General features: G+C 35.7%; 1 protein-coding gene and 1 pseudogene across 4 annotated transcripts in view; one reads left to right on the top strand and one right to left on the bottom strand.

Moving 5' to 3' along the window:
- Positions 1-2,094: 2,094 nt before the first annotated feature.
- The window catches only part of Parg (poly(ADP-ribose) glycohydrolase), a 114,709-nt gene continuing 98,840 nt past the window's right edge, over positions 2,095-17,963 (bottom strand). For all 4 annotated transcript variants that reach the window (XM_015498895.2, XM_015498896.2, XM_015498897.2 and 1 more), the window contains 2 exons: positions 7,033-7,161; positions 2,095-6,228 (listed from right to left, as the gene is read on the bottom strand). In XM_015498895.2, the coding sequence (XP_015354381.1) occupies positions 6,074-6,228; positions 7,033-7,161 (284 nt within the window). In that variant the 3' untranslated portion in view covers positions 2,095-6,073. The remainder of the gene's footprint in view (positions 6,229-7,032; positions 7,162-17,963) is intronic.
- Positions 9,140-13,059, top strand: LOC107153407 (annotated as a pseudogene).

The following is a 17,963-nucleotide window of genomic DNA, read 5'->3' as shown; positions in this document are numbered from 1 at the left end:
GTCAAGTGGAGATGGAATCCAGGATCTTCTGCCTCTGTTGATATCTAGGGGGAGGGGGTCTGTTACTGCTGAATAGGGGCTGGAATTCATAGGCTAGGCTAGGAAGATGGAGTGGAAGTGAGTGGTCTCAGTTGAGTGGTAGAGACAAGTCTTTTGGTTAGGCTTCCTCAGACAACACCTAATAAGTAAGGGAATTGGAGTCTTGCTACCCTTAGGAAGTAGAGTTCCAGTGTTCCCATGTATTATTTTCACATTGTGTTGGGAAAAGATTTTCTTTACCACCTGCTTGGGCTTGAAGTGTGGTAGTTGGGAACACATTGTCACAAACCAAAGAACATAGACAGTTAGATTCCATACCTAGTATTTGATGGTGGGGGGTGTTTTTGTTATGTGGTATTTGGTTAGATATAGTAGTATTACATTTTTTTTTTTGTCATGCTTAGGTTGCCCCTTTCCTAGTCTTTGGTTTTAAAGGGAGGAGGCTTTTCTTAGGCCTTTAAGTCTGCAATCAGTATCTTCATATTGTTGGTTTCTCCAAGATCCAGTATGGGTTATCTGGGACAATACAAAATCCAAGGAACTCATCAACTGTATTTTTCCTTAATTCCCAAAGTCTCTAGCAGTCTGCTTATTTTTCAGTTTTAAGTCTTCCTGTGTGTATGTTTTCCTGGTACTGGGGACTGAACCACTGACCTATGTCCCCAGTCCTTTTTGAGACAGGATCTCAAAAATTGCTGAGACTGGCCTTAAACTTGCCTTAAACTTGCCTCTAGCTTCCCACGTCCCTGGGATTACAGGTGCACAACACCACACTTGGACTATTTGTTTTACAAACAATGATCAGGGTTTTTAGCTACACTCATCAGAAAGAATATCTTTTTTAAAACATTTTTTTTAGTTGTAGATGAACACAATACCTTTTTTTAATTTTTATGCGGTACTGAGGATCAAACTCAGTGCCTCACGTGTGCTAGGCAAGCACTCTATCACTGAGCAACACTCCCAGCCCCTGTCTATGTCTTGAATTTTATATCTATATATGATGATTACATTTAAAGATAATTAGAAAGAAACAGGATCTATGTTGCCTAGGCTGACTTCAAACTCTTGAGTTCAACTGATCCTCCAGACTCAGCTTCCAAGAGTGGCTGATTACACAGATGTCCCACCATTCTTGGATCCTTTTTGGGATGAGAAATTGGTAGAAATATAATTTAACCATGAATTGATAATTGTTGAAGATGGGTGATGGATATGGAGATTCATTACCCTATTTTATTTTTGTATTTGTCCGAAATGCTCCTTAAAAAGAAAACAAAAAAAGTTCTTGACTACCAGTCTAAGTAATACTATAGAATTTTACAATAATCATGATTTTCTCTGTAGTGATTGTCTCCATTTCTGCTAAGAGTATAAATTTGATATTTAATATGGGCACAATTACCATAGCTAAAAAGAGACTGACACATGGTTGTCACTTAAGTTGCCATGTTTCCTCATATATAAGATGTCTTAGATAGTAATACACCTTAATTTTTATGTAGCATTAAGAAAAACTACAGTATGCTGATTTTAAGATCAAACATTATTACCCTATGTACATATATAACTACACGACTGTATGATTCTACATCATGTACAACCAGAATGAGAAATTATACTCCATTTATGTATGATGTGTCAAGGTGCATTCTTCTGTCATGCAAAACTAATTAGAATTAAAAAAAACTGGAATTTTTTACAAGTGCTTTGATTTCAAAGATGCTATCATGTGAAAAAATGCTCACTGCCATCTGTGAAATTAATGAATACTCTGAAATCACACGAGGTCAAGATTATAGTGAAAATATCTTTAAATGGGTTTAAGACAAATGAGAGTCTGGTTTGAGGCTGTTAACAATTCTGGCATGAACATGTTTCTTTCCCCAGATACTAAAATTTTACGTACAACTTTATAGGTGGAATGGCAAATCTACATGTAAAAATGTTCACCAAATCCCTAAGACATACTCTACATGTTTTCACTGAGAGCATGCACACAAAATTTTACATGAAAAATGGCTTAATTATTTGCAGAAAAAAAGAGGTAGTGACAAGGGGATCCAAATTTCTTTTATTCTCTTCCTACAAAATCATGTAAACATCAGTACAGACCTCTCCTTATCCCCAAGTCCAGAATCATCATGACACATTAACCTTACATTTAAAATAAAGTCAGGAGCAATAAAGCCAATTACCAGATGAACATATGCAGCTCTGTTGTCTTGTCTGGGAAACCTTCCAACTGAAGGCACAATTGATCTATGTAGTATCTGGTGAGCAGGGACTCAGGACATTTTGCTGGGACAGAGGGCAGCAGTGGGTCAGTGGATCTTAGCTGTTTGTTCTAGCAAGTATCATTTTGGAATGTCCCCCTTTATCCCCCCAAAATGACAGGATTAATTTTCTGAGCTCATCATGTACCAGCAATGGCCAGACTTGGTCTTCCCTGCAAACAAAGAGATGGGAGGTATTCACAGATTTGAGAGAAGGAAGTGCAGGCCCTCTCAATCTTATCTTTAAAAGTTGGTATGCTAGATTGTCTTCTGCATCAGAATTAAAAAAAAAAAAAAAATCAAACCAAAACAAAAAACATGAACATACAGCCACACAGACTGAAGAAAGGGAAAGAACACAGGTAAAAAAATCTATGCAGCCATATTCCTTCCTGTTGAGAAAGTTTTCCAAAAATGTGACCCAACATTTTGCTCACTATATTCTGGAGTCGGACAGCTTAACCACTTTGGTTTCCAGAGCAATATGTACTAGAGAGAAGTAACAATCACTGGGCTGGGTTAGATCTCCTTTTTTAATCTCCCTTTTAAATATTGGTTTGAGTATGCCTGCTCTAAATGCCTCTGCAACCAGCAACAAGAGATAATCCTTTTGGAAACAACTGAATGTACCTAACTAATAACTAGTCACTCATGATGAAAAACGAACTACACAGGTTAAGAACCCCTAATGTGAAAATTGGAAATCTTAAATGCTCCAAAATCTGAAACTTTCTCAGTGCCAACACAACACTATGTGGAAAATGCCACATCTGACTTCATGTGACAAGCCCCAGTCAAAGTGCAAGTGCACTAAAAATGTGATGTAAAATGACTTTCAGGCCATGTGTATATGTGAAACATAAATGAATTTTGCACTTAGACTTGGGTCCCATTCCAAAAAAAAAAAAAAAAAAATCTCATTTTCTACCCAAATATTTTAAAATCGGAAAAAAATCTAGAATCCAAAACTCTTCTGGTCCCAAGTATTTCAATAAGGGATATTTAACTTGCTAGGTAACAAGGCTGTCAGGGCCCTTTTCTATCAGATCCCTACATAGATAACACAGCAAATCCCTTTTCCATAATGAACTCCTTCAGGTTGAGCTTGTTCGATAACCCCAAACCTCTGGGCATCTGTTACTCCCTGGAAAAATAGGCTAAAATTTGTAGAACAAGCAGATTGGCTAATATATAGTAGGTACTCCATTATGTTTCCTGGTCAACTGATGTATTTTTGAACACAAAGTATGTGTTCAATTTACTGTGTTTTATTTCCCAGTAGGTGCTACTTATTCCATTTTCTAGCTAAGTTAGGTCAGAAATCAATTTATTTCAACAAGGTTAAAATATTAACTAGAGAAATGGCCAGCATTTGAACTCAATTTTCCTGAATTAGAAATCTCATGTCCTTTCCATTACTAGACATTTGTTTTGTTAAGTTGCTATTATAGATCTGAATGACTTAGTCAGAAATTGAAAAGAAAGCTTTAGTAAAAATCTAAGATTTCTACATGAAAAAAGGAGTAACAATATGAAAACAATAAACCCTGTATAAAAGAGAGTAAAAAGATACTGTTAAACACCTCAGAATAGATACAAATGTTAATTTCTCCTTCTTTTTTGAAGAGGATCTTTAATGACAAAGTAGCTACGTTTGCTCTATGTTTCCTCCTTCCTCAAAAAGTCAGGCATGAGCTCTCATGTTAGCTGCCCTACTGTCAGGACATACTGGGACGAAGAACTGGTCTTCCAAGAGGTTTCTTGGAAATCTCTTAACAGCAAGAGAGGCAAGGCAGTTAGTAGGTGGCTCCATCACTACCGCGGTACAACTAAGAGCAAAATCTCTGCTTCTGTGTTTTGGAATACTGAGCTGGGTAGTCTTCTAACCTGGATCCATAATTTCTCTACTGCAAGAACCAACAAACACTGTTCATGAAACACTGTAAGCAACTAAGAGGGGAAGAGCATAGGGATGGAAAAATAAGGAAAGGAAATATAACCATAAATGCTTAATTAAAGCACAGATTAGGCTGGGAAAGAGACTTCAGTATCAGCAGAAATAAAGCCAGACTCCTTCAAACTTAGGAGATGATTAAAAATCTTAGTTACTATGATAAACAGCTTCATCAATGACAAGTGTCTGCCATCAGGTACCAAATCCTATTATCCTATCAATCTCTGTACAAACATAAAGAGTTGCAGATACTGAGCCAGGTGTAATGGTAAACACTTGAAATCCCAGCTCTCAGGAGACTGAGGCAGGAAGATCTTGAGTTCAAAACCAGACTGAGACCTGTTTCCAAATGAAGAAGAAGAAGGAGAAGAAGGAGAAGAAGGAGGAGAAGGAGAAGGAGAAGGAGAAGAAGAAAGGACATGAAAGAAAGGAAGAAAGAGAGAAAAAGAAAAGAGTTACTGGCATAGGCCCTATTTTTTTTTTTTCTTCCAGTGCTGATAACAGGAGTTTAGGCCATCTACTGATGTTCCTTATAACAGGATTTGATCTCCATCAGCTTTTCCTGACAATTGACTATAAACCAGAACAACACTATAATTTAGGACTATTTTGAAAATCTAAATAAGTGTTTTTGTGATTAAACTCTACTCAACACAAGACTTGACTTTGGCTTTCAGTTTCATCTTCTAAAGACTTCATTATTTATTTTTGTTGCCACTTTTAAAAGAACAAAATTGTGAATAACAGATTTTAAACAAAGCCCCGATAAAGCTTAAAATTCCCCACAGCAGTTTTATTTGGATTTTATGTGTTCCACATAAACACTTAAAGATCATGTTTATACAGTATATAAAATATAGATGATATGGAAGTTTCTGACAAATGATTTATTAATGAAAAATTATCAACTATATAACCTATGAATACCAGAAAAACTTCAATATGTAGTACAAATCAGCATGAAGTTTCTGGTTCCCAAACTTTGGTTATATGAAATGCCTCAAGCACCACAGAACAAATATTGATCCTAATAAAAAAAAAAAAAAAAAAAAACCTCAAACAAACAAAACTCTTCAACCCTCTTGAATATGTTTTCATTACACCATATGAGGAAAACTCTTTTACTCTACATTTTCTTTCATCTTGGTCAGTTTCTAGAAACAGTGTCAATAAAAATTGATTGGGATAAAATGGATAGACAAACCGTACAGATAAAAGCAGATGTATTAAAAGAACAACTTCTGAAAATTATTCTGATTTAAATAAAGAACAACATAGGATATGTGCACTATGTAACATATATGAAAAAAAAAAACTTCTTAATTTTCAAAAATTCACACAACATAAGCCTGTTAGTGTTGGGACGAAAGGTTCACAGGGAGATCTGTAGCAAATTCTATTACAGAGATTCCTGGATTTTAACTTTTTCCCAGGCTCACTGGCATCTGCAAGCTGCAGAAGCAATCTGTATAATATACATCCATGAATAAAGAAACCCGATAGCTGAGCACAGCCTTTCATGGAGATTTTTACAAGAAATCTGATGGACAAAAGACAAATCAAAGAATGAAAACTAAAATAGAAGAAAATGGAAAGATAACATATCTAAGCCCATATAAGTCAGGATGGGGAAAGTTTAGATGTACAAACTGACAATTGCATATGTTTAGAAGGGATTACATCCTTGACTACAAATGTAGATTATATACACACTTACATTAACTTAAGTCATTCATATATTACACCTGATAATTCAAACAGGATGTCTCTGAGCAGTGGGAGGAGGTTCTGTTCACTTGGCTCCTCAAGTCCCTGTCTTTTGTACTGGCTGGTTAACAGTCTCTGTACAGGACTCAACAGCATGGTACATGAATGGATAAAGCTTGATGTCTGGTCCAGGGGTAGAACAGTTCCTGCATTCTTCATTGTAGTATCGAAGCAATAGCTTATACACTTCTCCTGGAGGGTAAATGGTCAGAACAATTTGCATGTGTGGTATGTGGATGGAAAAAGCTTCAAAACAACACTAGAGTTTTGTCATAATCTAAAGAGCACATGCTCAGATTTGGTTTTTGAAACTACAGTATGAATTTCTTATGTTTAAAAGGCTTTCCTGGCATAAACTTAAAAATTTTACAAACACTTTAAAGAAAACAACTTAGCTCATGATAACAGCAGGCTACATATGGTAAACTGTCCACACCCTGTTGTGGGAGTTCATGCAATCCTAGTTATACATTCAGCTCCTAAGGTAGTAATCACACTGGATGAGCATACTCCATATCTGATAAATACCACAGATTGAGACTTCTTATGTTTGAATTTACTTTCAGATGTCTTCCACTTTTTTGCTTTCTTTTTTTCCTTTTAATTTTTTTTCTTTTAGTTGTCAATGGACCTTTATTTATTTATATGCGGTGCTGAGAATCAAACCCAGTGCCTCCTATATGCTAGGCAAGAGCTCTACTACTGAGCTATACTCCAGCCCCTCTTTTAGTTTTCTATACCCACAAAAGTAAAAATTGAAAGTAACTCCAGTTTCTTGACTTTAATAAGCTGACATACTCATTCAAAATTGTGGATGAAACTCTGCCAGAAAAATAGACTACAAATGCAGTCCCTCTAAGAGCTTTGTTCTATTCCCTTGAAGTAATGCACTTGTTTCTTCTTATCCACTATGATCCATCCAGATTTAGCAAGTGTTCCTCCTAGATGGTGTATAATCCATCTAGCTACCAAGTATCAAGACTACCTCCTACTTACCAACAGTCAGTTTCCTCTCAGTAAGGAAAGTGTGCATACTGTAAACGTCTCTCATCAATTCTGAGTCCCCAAAGGTAAAATAAACCACATCTCGTTCAGCTGCTGCAGCTGCCAGTATCTGTATTAAAGCTATAGCAAAGAGAAAAGATACAACTCTATTATGATACTTCTACTATCAAGTTACCTTTAATTCTTTCAACCTGCTAACTTGTAGCTGGTATATCACAGCTTTATCCCAGATCCAAGATTTATAAATAAAATACACATTATTACGTATGATGAATACAAAATAAGCATAAATCATCTAGCTCTGTGACTTTCCAGATATGCTGCTGAGAATACCATTGAATCATAGGATTTCAACACAGATACCTTCTTTGGATCACAAATAAAGAAAAGAGCATCTGAAACTGCAAATCAAGGCACTGAGGTGGTATTTATATTCACTTCTGTTAATCCAGAACTAATAGTTTTGTTTGCTTGCTTGATTTTATAATTTTGTCTTATTAAACAGTCACTGTTCTTTTGTATCACAGGCATATTTGGGGGGTTCCAATTCTCATCAATGCCACAGGAAGCATTCCCATACAATATCCCTCTGTGCTTGTACTGCCAATGTTCCTGCAGCATGGAGTCAGGAGTCAGTGTTACTGAAGATTCAGTAACTGTCTAGTATGTTGGAATAGAAAACAACTAAGACCCACTATCTTCAAGAGTCAAAGCTACAAATCAATGAGCCTGAAATATGTCTGCAAAAATCAAGTTTCTTTGCAAGCGTAATCTCCATAGGTAGGATTTATTTTGAACCACAACAAAACTGAATATGGTTACAATAATGCCCTTTTGCTCACTGTATATCTTTCACTTCATAAAAAAAGAAGGTGGGAGTCAAATTAAGACATTATGGAGGGCTGGGGTTGTAGTTCAGTAGTGGAGTGCTTGTCTACAATTTAAAAATTTAAAAAAAATTTTTTAAATAAAAGTAGATTTTTTTAGTTGATTTTATTTTTTAAACACATAACAGCAGAATGTATTACAATTCTTATTACACATACAGAGCACAATTTTTCATATCTCTGTTTGTATATAAAGTATGTTCACACCAATTCATGTCTTGTCCATCACATTCCACCATCATTGCTAACTCTTTGCCCCCTCTCTTCCCCTCCCACCCCTCTGCCCTATCTAGAGTTCGTCTATTCCTCCCATATATATATGATATATATGTGTGTGTGTGTGTGTGTGTAAACACACAGAGGATATCTTTTTATTATTTTGATTGAGAGCATTCTAATATTCTATATATTCAACATTAATATACATGAAAATGGGGAGGAACCTACAATTGAAAGCAAAATAAAACAAGTTAGCCTACTTTTAGTTCAAGTGACTAAAATAACTACACTGAAGGGAAAGAAAAAAGAAAAAAAAATGAAAGAAATTATGAAGATGGTTATGTGATCACTTTTGGTCTTAGCCAAATTCTTAGGAAAGAACTGCAAAAAAATTCTCATCTCTTTTTGCTAGGAATGTTTACCATAGTAATTAAATATAAAGCAATTCTGAAACTATTTTTAAGTGTATTAGAGGATGAGCAAAAGGATAAATATGTTGATGCTACTCAGAGCTCAGAGTCTCACTATGAGAGAATGGACACACAGACATAGAATGAAGGAAGACAAAAAATAACTCCATGAGGATGGATAAAAATGGAAGACAGCCAGGCACAGTGGTGCATGCCTGTAATCCCAACAGTTTAAGAGGCTGAGTCAAGAGTATCACAAGTTCAAGGCCAGCCTCAGCCATTTATTGAGGTCATATCTCAAAATAAAAAATAAAAAGGATTAGGAATGTGGCTCAGTAAAGTACCCCTGGGTTCAATTTCCAGTGGGGGTTGGGGGAGAAAGAAAGAAAAAGGAAGACAATGGTGTGTGTTCATGATGTCTAAATTAGAGACATATTTGTGAATATGTGTTTATACACATATTTTCTAGCTCTGCTGGCTGGATGGGCAAAAACAGACACTCTAGCAGCACCAAATACACTTGAGTACTCAGACTGTGGTCTCTAATTCCGTTCCTCCTAAAAGGAATGGACTCCTAGGGAAATGCCTGATTCCATGGTTGGGGCAGGCAGGTACAAGATGAGCCCAGAATGATTAGTGCTAAAAAAAATTAATTAATTAATTAAAAAAGGGAAAAATTGGTGGGAGCTTATCACAAGAAAATGGGAGTTTGAAGGAGTTTCCATTACCCAAATCTGGATGGGCTAATCACCAAAATACTAGAAGTACAGCAATCAATTAATTACAAACCATTAAAAAATGTGTACCCTTGATTAATATCTATTAGATACGTAAAGGAGGGGGTACCACAATAGGAACAACTTCTCTGTGTAATCAACCATGGTTAATACTGGATGAGGAAAGGATCATTTGTAGATGTGAAGTCAAGGGGAAAGAATCAACATTGTGTCTGATATCCTCCAATGCTTCTAGACACTATTACTGATGCAATGGTTCTGATTAAGAATACATTATCTTAACCTCATCATGAGGAAAAATAGTAAACTCAAAGAATGTGTTAGTCTTCAAACATGTTGATGTCATAAAAGACAAAGGCTGTTTTGGAAATACTATGAATTCAAAAATGAGTCTAAAACATGTGGCAACTAAATTATGTAGCTGACCCTAGACTCTGTTGGAGGAGAAAAGACTAGAAAGAGCTTTATTAGGTTATCTGACATAAAAATATAAACAATAGAAAAAAGTACTAATGTATAATATAGATTTAATAACTAAAGTTTAAGAGTTTTTTCCTCCTTTCCCTTAGGAAATATATATTGATGTATTTAGAGGGCATAATGTATGTAACTTAGCTCAAATAGTTCAGGAAAAAAATTGTGTGCATGTGTATAGACATAAACATTACATATTCAGCAACAGGTTAATTATTTTTATTTTTTTATAAATTTGAAAGGTTTTTAGTTTTTTGTTTTTTTTTTTTTTGGTGGTGCTGGGGATTGAACCTGAAAGGATTTTTAAATAGTTTAAAAAGTTATGAAGGAAAAAATGTTTCAAGGCAAACTAGGAAAATTTGGTATAGTCAAGTATTTTCCAATTTGGGAAAGAATCTATATTATAATAACACATGAGATTGTTTTCCAAACTAATATTTATTGAGTATCCACAACTTGAGAGGTGCCAATGACTAGATCTCATTAATTTCAGAATGCTGAAATTGGTTAATTTCAAAAGAGGTAAGTTTTAATTAAAACTGCTCATCCAACTTATGCATACATTAAAGCTTCACTACACCCAATTTTAAAAGTTTCTAATTAACCTAAACTACATGTCTAAATGTCATCTTTCTCTACCAAGAGGTATAATCTCTTCCCTTTCAGTAAGAATAAATATTTAGCTTTAAGTGCTTCCTATTAAAAAAAAAAAAAAGACTTGAAGAGAAGTCCTTTTGGTTCTATTTCCTATTAGATCACTGGTCATTTGTCATTTATGAAAATAAAATATTCATAAAAACATTTAAAATTTACTTTTAGAATTTATACCCCCCTCCAAAAAAAAAAAAAAAAAAAAAAAAAAGCTCTACAGGTCATTTTGCTACTGTGGACAGGTTTGTGAGGTCAAGTTTGACAGAATTACCAAAAACAGATTAGATCCTAATAAAAGAAAGAAAGGAGTAAAATGAATTTACACATTTCCCCCCACTCCAAACTTTTTTTTTTTTTGGTGTGTACATGAGTGTGTGGTGCTGGGAATATTCAACTCAGGGCCTTAGGCATGCTAGACAAGCACTATACTACTGCGTTATACTCCCAACCCCAAGCATGACATTTTTTATTTCACATCCATTTCTGTTTGAGTCCATAAGTACATGTTAGACTAATTAGGACTGGGAGACAGAAGATTCAAAGTTAGTCCATATCCTCTGCTAGCTAGCTATCTCTAGCTAGTTGCTTAACCCTCTTGGCCTCATTTTTCTGTTATACAATAAAGCATTTGAATCAGATGATCCCTAAAGACTCTCCCAGAGTTTAAGATTCCATAATCACTGAATTTTTCTCTATGTATCATCAGATATTAGATTATAAACACACAAAGGAAATTTCCAGGAAGATAAATTAATCTCAACCCTAGATACATCAGTAGTCACTGGCAAAAGCTCACTTAAACAACAGTACATGGACCTCACTCACTCTCTCTGATATTCCCAAGATCTTTGTAAATCTAGAGAATTATGCTGCATGATTTAAATGAACTATCTTCTACCTAAAGGTAGATGAGAATAAATCACAAATCTAATAACGTATGTGGATTGATTCCAAGTCTGACACAAAAGCATGAAATTCTAACTTCAAGCACAACTAGGTGCCAAAATAATCACTTAAATTAACCTGCAGGGAGTTTGGTTTTAATTTTCTTTCTGGCATTCAGTGTTAAGCTATGAAGAAAATATAAATAAATGTGAATAACCTCAAAAAACAATTTATAGTGTCCTACTGCAATAAATGAATCAAACAGAAAATGGTTAAAATGATGGATACTATCGCACAGGTGTTGAGGCCACCAGCACATATTATTAGTAACCCCTTGCTAACACTGAGAGATCTTACAGCATGTAAACACTGTTGTAGGAGCTTTACAAGCACTGACTTATAACTTATAAGGATTACTTCTTTTAATCCTTACAGAAACTGAATGAGGTAATTATTAGTATTATTTTGTTTTTAAAATAATAGGCACCAATAGGCTAAGTAATTTATCTAAGGTCACTTAGATCAGAATGTAGTGGAGTTGAGACTTGAACCCCTACAGTAGACTCAAGGGCCTCATGCCCTCACCCCTCTTCTTCCAGGCTGCCATGACACATCATTCTGCTCAAGGTCAAGCAGATCTTACCACATGCCAGCTACAAGAACTTCCTTGCACTGTTTACTGTTATTTGAATGCATTTTGGCAAACAGTACAGACCTAAAAACACTACCCATGCCCTTCTAGTGAACCCAAGTTCTTTTGAGAGCTCTCACACCAGTAGATGCCCTGAAAATCCAAACACTGCTCACCAGCCCAAGGCACCTGCTTGCTTCCATAAAACAGCACGTTTCTAGGCCAACTCCTATTCTTTTTCTGCTCTTGTCCTCTGGCTACTCTTCTTAATCTTGACTTGTCCCACTCCCTCCTCCCATTATGGAGGTTTCTAAAGGCTCAATGTTGCCTTTTGGCTCTCTGAGCAGCACAACAGAGGTAGGTAAGAACAAGAGCCTAAGGCAACAAGAAGGAAGCCTAGAAAAAAAGTGGTTGATTTATTTTTTTAGAAATATTGGTATGGTGTGAAAGTACTGGCTATGTTCAAGATAAGAAATATTGAGAAAACATTAGTTACGAAGACTCAAGGAACTGAAATTGCACCTGATGGTCTCAAGGGTCATGTGTTTGAAGTGAATTTTGCTGATGCACAGAATGATGAAACTGCATTTAGAAAATTCAAGCTAATTACTGAAGATATTCAGGAAAAACTGCCTAACTTCCATGATAGGGATCTTACCTATGACAAAATGTGTTCCATTGTCAAAATGTAGCACACCAAGACTAAAGCTCATGTTAATGTCAAGACTACCACTGGTCATTTGCTGCACCTATTCTGTGTTTGTTTTACTAAAAAAAGCAACAATTAGATTATGGAAGGCCTCTTATGGCTCAACAAGTTTGCCAAATCCAGACGATGATGAAAATCATGACTCAGGAGGTACAGACAAATAATTTGAAAGAAGTGGTCAATTAACTGGTTCTAGACAGCATTGGGAAAGACATAAAAGGCTTGCCAATCTATTTATCTTCTTTATGATATCTTCATTAGAAAAGTAAAAATGCTGAAGAAGTCTAAGTTTGAATTAGGAAAATTCATGGAGCTTCATGGTGAAAGTAGTTCCGGAAAGGATACTAGGGATGAGATAAACACTAAAGTTGGATGAACCTATGAATATGAACCACCAGTCCAAGAACCTATCTAAAATTCAGATTTTTAAAACAGTCATGAATAAAAAGTCCTATTGGTGAAAGAAAAAAGGCACACGGTGGCAGGGCTGGGACAGGGGCTCAATTGTTGGGCCTTTCACCCAGTTTACAATATACTCTCCAACTCCTTTATCCAGATTCAATATAGATTAAATGATAAAAGCATACATATTGGCTTCAATCCTGATTTGAATCCTGGCACTGGCACTTGGTATCTGTGAACTTTAGGGTAATTACTTACCTCTCTATGTCTCTTGGTTGTCTCATCTATAAAGATGAAAATAAAACCTTTCTAATAGGCTATGTTTATATGTAGGTAAAGAATGTACTTAGTATAATTCTTGGAACACAGAATGCACTCAACATGTTCTCAACTAATAATAATAATGACAAAAATAAGAATAATAATTGTGAACACACTACAGTCTTTGAGGAAAATGGAGCCAAGTTTAAATGCTAGTTCTGACATTAGCTCTCTCTTTAGGTTTGTTAGCCTGTCTACAAACCTTAGTTTACAATTCTTGAACATGCAGCTAACAAACTAAAGAGTAATTATGCAAATAAAATAAGAAATATGCAATGATTCTTATAGTTAATGATCATCAACTCCCAGACAGTAAAAAGAAAATTCCTGAAGCCGTTTCCCATTTCCATTACCTCAGCACCATTTCTGAGGTGCTGATAACAAGTATTCACTTACCTATGACATTTCTGAATATACATTTTTAATAAGACCCTAACCTAAGACCTGGGTCCACAAAGAGGTCAATACAGGAAGGTTAAAGAAGGAGTATTCTTACTCACGCAAGAGTGAGAGAGAAATGGAGAAGGTGATTTATTCTGGCAAAAGGAAGCAAAGTGCTGAGGAACTTGTGGTAGGAAAAGTGAGGTAACCTGGAGCATAATTCTCTGTCTTCAATTTTCTGTCACCTTTTCTGCACCTCCATTAAAATGCCTCCCACAAACCCCAGTCAATGGGCTAGGCCAGGCCAACCATGTATAGCAAAAAATGACTCATTAACATTGTTCAGGTTCCAATCTTTTCCAGATTAATGATGTTTTGTTCTGGTTTTGCAATTTAGCCATCTTGGTTCTAAAATAGCAAAGTAATTAGTAAAGACATATTTAGGTTTGATATAAATGGAAACTAGGTCAGAAAGAAAATAAATTTATATCAAGTTTCTAAATCTCAGAAACTTTTCACTTATTAATATAAATGTCATGAAAACCAACTGGAAATCTTCTCAGTTTCACTAGGGATATATCAAATATTTACTGACTATGATAATTTGGTCCCAGTGATGGGAAGGTATCCAAATTGGTCCAATTATAACACTTCCATGGGATTTTTAAATCAAGGAGTCCTTCTTCTTCTTGGGCCACTCAACAGTAGTGCTGTTAGCCTGGAACTATTTGGTACCCATTCCTGCCATGCGTAAACAGAAGAGAATGAGGCCATCACACTGAGAAGAGTAGGCAGGAGAGGAATCAACACACACACAGGCAGCACCTGATCCCAAGATCATTCATCCCTGAGAGCAACTCCATCTCAGAGAATTGGCCAATAATCCCCTTCTAGGCAGAAGGAATAAGATACATTAGTTCTCTTTTAATGGAAACAACCCTGATTCATAACTTTTTGGAGGGAGAATGGGATCTTTCTGGGGCATAACATCAGAGCAGAATCTTACAAAAACTAGTTGGATATAGAGAGGTGGTTACAAAACAATATATAAAGTTTTAGATTAATAAAAGGCAGAGGCTGCTAAATAAATCTGTTAAAAAGAAATTCATTGGACAGATTTATCTGCAAGTCACTTTTAGGCACCAAAGGTAGGAGATGGGGATAGAAAAGAAAATTCAGAGAACTATAGTTTCCAGATACCTTTAAGAGCTGGTAATGTATAACTCTGTGGTAGAGCATTTGCTTAGTGCCTGGGTTCAATCCCTAGCACTTGCAAAACAAAAATAAATACAGAAAATTGGCCAACAGTATAATCTCTCACAAATCAGGCAACATTCTATGGACATGGTAAAAATTAAACAATGAAGGAAAGGCAAGAAGAAATTGACAAAAATCACAATAGGAGAAAGAACTTTAAAGCACTACTCAGTGTCTTCATGAAGCAAGCAGATAAAATCAGAAGCATGAAAAGCCTCAGGTGATAACCAGAGAATCCTTCCCCTATTCTCTTACTGGGGATTGAATCCAGGTCCCCATTCATGCTAAGCAAGCACTCTACCATTGAGCTATACCCCCAGCCCCTATGTATTATACTTATTTTGAGACAGGGTATATTAAGTTGCCTAGGTTGGCCTTAAACTTGTGATCTTCCTTCCTCAGCCTCGACAGTAGCTGAGATTATAGGTGTGTGCCACAACATCTGGCTTAGGTATATAATTTTTATAGGCATGGAGTAAATGCTACAACCTTCAGAGACACTTTCAGTGTCAATACATCTATAATAATTAACTATATTAGGTCACAGAGAGAAGCTCAAAAAAACTCCAAAAAGTAGAATATTATATAATTTTGGAACTATAATACAATAAGAAATAATAAAAAAAGCAAATTTATTTTTAAAAATCCAACCCTTTAGAAATATTTAAAATCTGCTAAAAATCTCATGGTACCTAGGGCCTAGTGATACATTTGAGACAGGAATCCACCCCACAATCTCTACTGAGGATATGATATAGAAAACTGAAAGAAAAAAAAGCATTTCTACTCTAACAACAAGAAAAAGCCAAATAATCTACAAAATTATAACTTCTGGCTTTCCCAGAAAATTGAGTTTGCAAGGCGATCAAAGTGTGACAAGTCCCTCTAAAGCATGAACTGCTTTACCTTTGAAAGATCACAGGATAAAGATGTAGCCACCATACAAATGGGATGAGAATAAATATACTAAAATTTTAATAAAATTCTGACGTAATTTTTTTTTTTTTCAATTCTGGAGATCAAACCTGGGTCCTTGCTAGGTCTTGGGCATGCCAGGCAAATGCTCTACCACTAAGCTATATTCCCAATCCCACTTTAACAAAAATTTAAAAGCCAAGTGGGGACTAGTTACTTCAGAATATAGATGCTCCTTGAATCATGATGGATAGGGTTACATCCTGATAAACCCATAGTTAAAAATATCCTAAGTAGAAAATTCATTTAATCACCCAATGTACCAGTCATCCCAGTTTAGCAGCACAACAATGTAGAACATTAGTTGTTTCTCCTCATGCTTATGGGGCTGGCTGGGAGCTGCAGTTTATGGTCACTGTCAGCATCACATGAGAGTAATATACTAGCCTGGGGGGAAAAAAATCAAAAGTCAAAATTTAAAGTATCATTTTATTGAATACGTATTGCTTTTGTATCATCATAAAGAACCACTGTGAGTCAGAAACTGTCTATGGTTAGAAGCCCCCAAAGTAAGAGGAGTTTGAATTTACTCAAAACATTTTCCCATGGTCTCCACTAGGCAAGAGGGCAGAGAGCCCTATTGGTGGCACAGGTGTGCATGAGACCACTGGTTGCTGCTAGGGCCGCCACAAAATCCTTTCTTCTTCCCCAGTACCTTCTTTCTGCCTTCTGGCTCCTATGGCCATCGTTGCCTGGGGCAGAAAGTTGTTAATAAAAGTATATTGAATTAATTAGTATATAAAAAAATGTTTTCCTAATAGCTACACAACAATGGGCAATTAAAGAAATTCAAGTTCAACTGGTATAACTTGTTGAGACTCATGTAAAATTATGCAACAGTATATTAAAAAATACTGAGTCCTATTTTTAATAAAAGAAAAGTTTTAAGGCTTTACATATGGCTATGTTCCTCCTCCATGAAAAATTTTTGATAAGATATTTGTTATAAAACACATATGATCACAACAGAAAAAGTTATTAAAAAAGAAAATAAAGAACACTTGTGTCATCCACTTGGAGATAGCCACAGTTCATCTTTGCACAAAAACTGATAAATGAAGAACCTCAAATTTGAATGTAAAATTTTAAATGACTTCTGTGGCATATACTATATATCCTCCCCCAATGTGGCAATATTCCAAAAATATCTTTCCATGTCAACCGATCTATTTCTTTTTTTCCCCAGTATATTTTACTTATTTATTTTTAATCTTTAAAAAAATGTTCTTTTTAGTCATACATGACAGTAGAATGTATTTTGGCAAATTACACATACATAGAGTAGAACTTATTCTATTTAGGATCCTATCCTTGTGGTTGTACATGATGCACAGTTACCCTAGTCGTGTATTCAAATACATGGGTAGGAAAGTTATGTCTGATTAATTCTACTGCCCCTCCTCTTCCCTTCCCTTCTCCCTTCCTTTCATTCCCCTTTGTCTAATCCAATGGATTTGTATCCTTCCCCTCCTCACCCTCCCTTGTTTTGGGTTATAGCTTTTAATGGCTATATAATATTTTATTATACAAATAAACCATATCTCTTTCTTTTTAAAAATCAGTTTTAGAGACAGATGTTGGAGCACACACTCATAATCCCAGTGACTCAGGGGGCCCAGACAGGAGGATTGCAAGTTCAAGACCAGCCTCAGCAACTTAGGGAGGCCCCAAATAAAAGGCTCAGGATGTCTCAGTAGTAAAGCACCAGTGGGTTCAATCCCCAGTGCCAAACCAAACCAAACCAAAAAAGAAAATCAGTTTTAATAATCAATCTTCTACTAAAGGATATTATGGCTACTTTTTTTTAATAACATGTTTATTTATTTATTTATTTTTATGTGGTGCTGAAGATTGAACCCACAGTCTCGCGCATGCTAGATGCGCACTCTACCCCTGAGCCACCCTCAGCCCTATGGCTACTTATTTTTATTATTATTCAAGTGAACAAAGGGTAGGAAGTTGTCAAAGAATTATTCCAAAATT

The sequence above is a fragment of the Marmota marmota genome, unplaced genomic scaffold (genome assembly GCF_001458135.2).
Source record: "Marmota marmota marmota unplaced genomic scaffold, marMar, whole genome shotgun sequence".
Classification (NCBI taxonomy): Eukaryota; Metazoa; Chordata; class Mammalia; order Rodentia; family Sciuridae; genus Marmota; species Marmota marmota.
This window is presented reverse-complemented; position numbering and strand designations above follow the sequence as displayed.